At 31.7% G+C, this 6,580-nt stretch overlaps 1 protein-coding gene across 1 annotated transcript; it reads left to right on the forward strand.

Annotated features, from left to right (window-relative positions):
• The first annotated feature begins 1,393 nt into the window (after window positions 1-1,393).
• On the forward strand, window positions 1,394-3,394 carry LOC129427983 (ADP-ribosylation factor 4). Its single transcript, XM_073876314.1, has 6 exons — window positions 1,394-1,647; window positions 1,884-1,964; window positions 2,076-2,183; window positions 2,272-2,345; window positions 2,760-2,885; window positions 3,005-3,394. Exons 1-6 carry the CDS (start codon window positions 1,581-1,583, stop codon window positions 3,089-3,091), a joined length of 543 nt encoding a protein of 180 aa, XP_073732415.1. The 5' UTR covers window positions 1,394-1,580; the 3' UTR covers window positions 3,092-3,394.
• The last annotated feature ends 3,186 nt before the right edge of the window (window positions 3,395-6,580 follow it).

The raw sequence follows: 6,580 nt of genomic DNA on the forward strand, positions 1-6,580 counted from the left end.
CAGCTTTCACTTTGACTGACAGCTCAACACCGCCACACCCACACGAGACACGCGCAGATTCACCAGTGGCAGATCCAACGCGTTCAAAATGACGTCACAACACCTGACATCAAGCAGGTGAACAAATTTGAGTAAATCTATTATTTTTAATAATGCGTTATAAAAACTGACTTCAGGATGGGGTGCCTTTTAAATGTAGCCTTTAAAGCTCCGCCCATTATGATGAGATGCTTTTAATGTTATATTTTATTAATTAATATACACAGTAAAACTAAATATAGAGTCTCATACGCCCTGTTTATACCTGTATGAGTTTACAAAAGACCAAACCATAATAAAACAGTGCTCACAAATATGTTAAAAATAAAATAAGCCTAGACGTCATAAACAGACAATAACCTGACAGTAGCTCATCTGAACACTTTATCTATATTTAATAAAACGTTAACACTTTACAAATACAAAGGTTGTATTTGTTAACATTAGTAAATGCTTACATGCTAACATGAACTATTAATGACCAATCCCATACAGCAAAAATATATATCTTCAAATATCATTTTAAAAATATTTCAAAAAATGGCCAAAAATATATTTGCTAAAAATATTTAGAAATTTTACCATATTTAGAAATTTTACAAAAATGTATTTTTCATCAATGTATTTTTTGTATGTCTTGAAATATATTTAATAAATAAATATATTTCACAGCATTTATATTCACATTGAACTGTAAGATAAACTTTATGTTACAATAAATAAATATATTTCACAACATTTATATTCACATTGAACTGTAAGATGAACTTTGTTTGAAAAGGTTAAAAGTATATATTCAGGTGTAAAAATCTAGGAAAAATAATTTTTGCACTATGGGTTGTAAAATTGTAAAAATGTATTTTGAAATACTTTTGAAAATATATGTTGATATACTGTATGAGGGTTAAAACTAAATATATTGTTAAATTATGAAATATATTTAATTAATATTTAATTTCTGCAAAATATATTGGCCAGAGAAATTTATTTTTTTGCCCTATAGAATACATCTACATCATTTATTAATCATAGTTCATGTTAATTTCAGCATTTTTTTTATCAAACTGTTAACAACAGTTAATCCACCATGAACTAACAATGTATAACTGTATTGACATTAACTAACATAACAAGAATTCATAAATGATTAAAAACTATTGTTCATTGTTTGTTCATGTTAGTTAATGCATTTACCATTGTTTACTAAAACAACCTTTATTTAAACTGTTACAAATAAAACATCGTATGAACAATTTTAAATAGGAGCAAAACACAGGTGTGTTCGAAGAATGCACGCACACGTAGATGAACAAACGTAAGGACGTAAGGTGACGTCATTTTGAACGCGTTGGATCTGCCACTGGAGAATCTGCGCGTGTCTCGTGTGAGTGTGGCGGTGTTGAGCTGTCTTTCAAAGTGAAAGTTCGCTGCTGTGACTCTATATAAACACACAAACCGAGTCTCACTTCACACAAACACCTGAGACTTCACCTCTGAACATTAAACATCTCTCGATTTGTTACAGCCGAACTTTTGTAAACATGGGAAATTTCTTCTCTTACGTCTTTGCTCGTCTCATTGAGAAAAAGGAGATGAGGCTTTTAATGGGTGAGTAAAGTTTTTTCAAAACCTGCTGCGTAGATTATTTTCCATAAAAAAATCATATTATTATTTACAATTATTTAATGTTATAATAATGTTATTTATGTTTAATATTATTTATTACATAGTTTATTGTGTAACATATAGTAAAACATTTATATAAAGTTTTAATATTTGATATATGATAAGCCTATTTGATATTCACGAATAAGAAATTGATTGTAAACTTTTTTTCTCTTAAGTTGGTCTGGATGCAGCTGGAAAGACCACAGTCCTTTACAAACTCAAACTTGGTGAAGTTGTCACTACCATTCCAACTATTGGTAAGAAACTTTACAAGTTTTTATAAATCCGAGTTAACCTGGTTTATGTTCACTGAATCAAATGAACCGATGGAATGGTCATGTTATATTTTGACTGTATCTTTCCTCCAGGTTTTAATGTGGAGACGGTTGACTATAAGAACATCTCTTTCACTGTTTGGGATGTTGGTGGTCAGGACACCATCAGACGTCTTTGGAGACATTACTATCAGAACACTAAGTTAACAGATGTTTTCCTCAAACATCATTTTCAGATACAGTGCCTTCAAAAAGTAAAGTTTAATGACTTTCTGTGTTTGTGTAATTCAGGGTTTGATCTTTGTGGTGGACAGCAGTGATCATGAAAGAATTAAGAAAGCATCAGAAGAACTCATGATGATGGTATGTCAGATATCATCCGTGTACATCATTACGGGGCTCCAGACTGCCACCAAAATTTGAGAGTGTGCCACTGAATTTCACATCCAGTCGCACATGTGCGACCAGCAAATTTGACCTTTTTTGTGATGTGAAACTGAATTTAAAACAGCACATTCTACTTTCTGCATCTATCATCAAAGTATTTATTAGTAATACAGGGTATTACTTAGTAGAAATGTGAATATTTGGTTAGCATGTTGATTTACGGTATGTGCCCCTAAATTTTCTGTTTGTGCCCCTAAAATTTTCAGTTGGGGGCCACTGTGCTCCTAGTGAAAAAAGTTAGTCTGGAGCCCTGCATTACTACCCAAAAACTATTAAGTAGAAGTATAGAGGAGAGTCTGTATTAAATTAAATCCATTTTAACCCTTTCAGCTCCAGGAAGATGAGATGAGAGATGTCGTTGTGCTCGTACTCGCTAACAAGCAGGATTTACCCAACGCCTTGCCCGTTCACGAGCTGACAGACAAACTTGGTTTACATTCACTCAGAAACAAACAGGTGAGTTAAAATATCCCAGTTATTGTTTGATATGATGTTAGTTATGAGCTCTATAGGCTTCAGTGAAATGACATGAAGGATATTAAGAGTTGTATTGTGTTTGTGTGTTTGTCTCTCAGTGGTTCGTTCAGCCAACATGTGCTGTTCAAGGATCAGGTTTATATGAAGGACTGGATTGGCTCTCTGATCAACTCTCCAAACGATAACAATGTGAAACTTTTATTAGTGACCTAAACTTCCTTTATACTGTATAGTGTACTGTATTATTACTACAGTAGTACTGTATACTGCACATTGTTAATGCACTATTGCATTATTAATTCTCAGATATTTTGATATATTATTACATTATGTACAGTCTCAAACTTTTTTTTTTATTACTTGGATATTTAAGATATAATGCAAGCACTTTATATGTTGTATTTTTAATGTTTTTTTAATTACTTTGGCTTATTGGAGATATTTTTGGTTGTTCGAAAAATGCATCTGTGCCTCTGAAACAAATAAATAAATATGTTTATAAGCTAAATTATAATTTGAAAGTTTGACTCTTATTTACTAATTCACAATCATATGGAAATGTTACGTGTATTCTACATAACACCAAATTAAAGACATAAACATTGTATTAAAGTACATTAAAACTTTTGTGTTTTGGATTTAAATTAAGTCAATGCCATGGCTGTCTTTTTAGGCCAAATAATGTAAATAAGAAGCAAAATAATGTAAATGACCAACACTGCGAAGCTTGTAAAACGACAAAAACCAACATAGATTTATGCACACAGGCCCATTGCTGAAATTTATTTACAATTGAAAAAACCTAAACTTCTTCTTCGTGATGGTAACAATATTTTTCACAACAGCGTCTGTACATATTAATGTGGTTGTACAACAAAAATAGTGGTAATGGGTTTGATACAAAAATATTTTCTGTGCCAAAACAACTCATGGACTATGGTTTGGTTTACTTGATTTCTTGGTTAAAAAAAGTAAAACTTTACAACAAGATTTCATTTATTAACATTATTTAATGCATTAAAGGGATAGTTCATCCAAAAATGAAAAGTCTGTCATCATTTTCCAATATATTTTTGTTGTTCTAAACCTGTATGAATCAATTGTATGAATGGTTACAATCAGCTATGTACCATCATTTACCAAAATAAAAAAATCATACAGGTTTACAACAACATGAGGATGAGAAAATGACAAAATTTTCATTTTTGGGTGAACTATCCCTTTAACTAACAGCAATATTTATTGATATTAATACCAGTACAGTCATGTTAGTTCATTGTGCATTAACTACTGCAACGTTAACAGGTCCATGTTTGATATTAAATCTGTAAATGAAATTAATATAAATAAATGCTGTAATAGTAATTCATTAACAAATGAAACCTTACTGTAAAGTGTTAAACAAAACAAAAAAACATTGTTTTTCATGATATCATTTTATAATATTACCACAGCAACACATCAGACATCCTGTACAATAACTACCAATAGAAATGACCGGGATCAAAAATACAGCCGTTAGAAAATATCCATCAGTATAACAAACAAGCATTGTGTCAAAAGCGAGTTGTTATGTGCGTATTAGAATATACTTTATAAAATTCAAGCATGTTAAAATAGGTTTGTTCTTTAAATATAAAACACACATGGTTGCCCAACAACCAGTTATCACAGGTTTACACCAGCATTAGACTACTGATCATTAATGTAAAGGAAATAAAACAACTCGGTTAGCAGTACAATATCTGTAAGGCTTCCTAACCATTCATCTGCTGTCACAAAACCATTATTACACTTTCCTATACACGACACCTTCTACTGATAAAGCATTAATATGGAAAATAATGTGTAATATTAATATATGTAAATGACTCAGTGATGGTTTACACAGACACGGGAAGGTCTTTGGTTGCATCTGTGTTTGTCTTTTTTTAGCTGCAAGCTCTCAACAGAAAGGTTGTAACATAATTTTAGCTGTATTGGACATGATTTATGGGGGGAAATGATCCTTCACATGAATGTGGTAATTGACAAAATAAAAAACTGTATTTGATCATTTTTGTTAGACAGGGAAACTCTTCAACATCATCATCTGTTGCTCTACACATCAAAGAGTTTAAAGTGCAACAAGAATCATTCGAAGCTCTCACCGTAATACACACTTGGTCCTTAAAGAGTCATTAAAGCTTACAAAAAAATAAAATAATTAAATACACAGGACATGCCATCATTCACCGTCTTCAAGTGAGAGTGTAAAAAAGCTGAAATGATATAATACAGGATATAATGAATGGTAGGAATGAGCGCTTTAAAGTGGAATTAAATACCTAAACATTTGGATACTAAACTTGTCCTTTCTGTTCAAGCAGCGATCAATCATTCACTAAACAAAATAAAACCATAATCTAAAAAAAACACAAAAAATTGACTTTCTGTGGTCAGTTAAAAAATAAAGCATTGAATGCATTTAAAAATCATCCATCTGTGAAAACTGCATGGGGTTTTGCGAAATCTGTTTATCAAAATCACAGACTTCATGAAGTAGTCAATGCCAGAAACCTGTAATAATTGACCTTTGAAAGAGGAAATACATTCAGAAATGTGTCTCTTTATCAGCATCTTATGAGTTAGTAGTGTTAATGGGGAATAGATTCATAATATTAAAGGATTACTCCTCTTTTATAAAAAAAATCTTATAATTTACTCATCCCCATGTCATCCAAGATGTTCATGTCTTACTTTGTTCAGACGCGAAAAAAAAATAAAACTTTTTATGGAAACACGTTTAAGGATTTTTCTCTATATAGTGGACCTCAACCTTTTACAGTATCAACGCAGCTTCAAAGGGCTCCAAACGATCCCAACCGAGGCACAAGGGTCTTATCTAGCAAAACGGTCATAATTTTCATCGAAAAATAAAAGATAAGTACTTTTAAAACAACTTTTTGTCTTGCACTAGCTGTGTGATGCGCCAGCGCGACCTTATGTATGCAGACGGCTCGTGCAAGACGAGAACTTATGATTGAGAAGTACGATCATTTCGCTAGGTAAGACCCCCACTCCTCTGCTGGGATCGCCCGGATCCATCCGAAGCTGCAATAAAACACCAAAAGGTTGAGGTCCACTAAAGTCCACTGTATGAAAAAAAATCCTTGTTTTCTTCAAAAAACTTAATTTCTTCTCGACTGAACAAAGAAAGACAAACATTTTGGAATGACATGGGGCTGAGTAAATTATCAGATTTTTTTAAGAAAGTGGAATATTCCTTTAAATATATTGGTTATTGCAATATAACTATTATCGTGGTTGAGAGATATGAATAAATGAATCTCACATAAAAATGTCTAGACCAAATTTCACCCCAAAATGAAGAAAATGAAGCCTATAAAGTCATTTTCACGTTAAATAAACACTTTTATCTCTTTCTAAATGTATATGTTTTCTTTAAACCAATTCAAATTGTATTAAAAAATAAAGAGGACATTTTATAAACTTCAGTCAAAGGAAAAAAACTACAACTATGTATAAACGTCAAACTTTTTAATGGTACACCGCAAAAAATGATTTGTTTTCAGTAAAAATATAAAAAAAATCCCAAATTAAGATGGTCCTTCCCGATGAGCAAAACGACCCAAGAAAATAAGTCTAGTTTCTAGACCAAAAATATAAAAATG

The sequence above is a fragment of the Misgurnus anguillicaudatus genome, chromosome 14 (genome assembly GCF_027580225.2).
Source record: "Misgurnus anguillicaudatus chromosome 14, ASM2758022v2, whole genome shotgun sequence".
Lineage (NCBI taxonomy): Eukaryota > Metazoa > Chordata > Actinopteri > Cypriniformes > Cobitidae > Misgurnus > Misgurnus anguillicaudatus.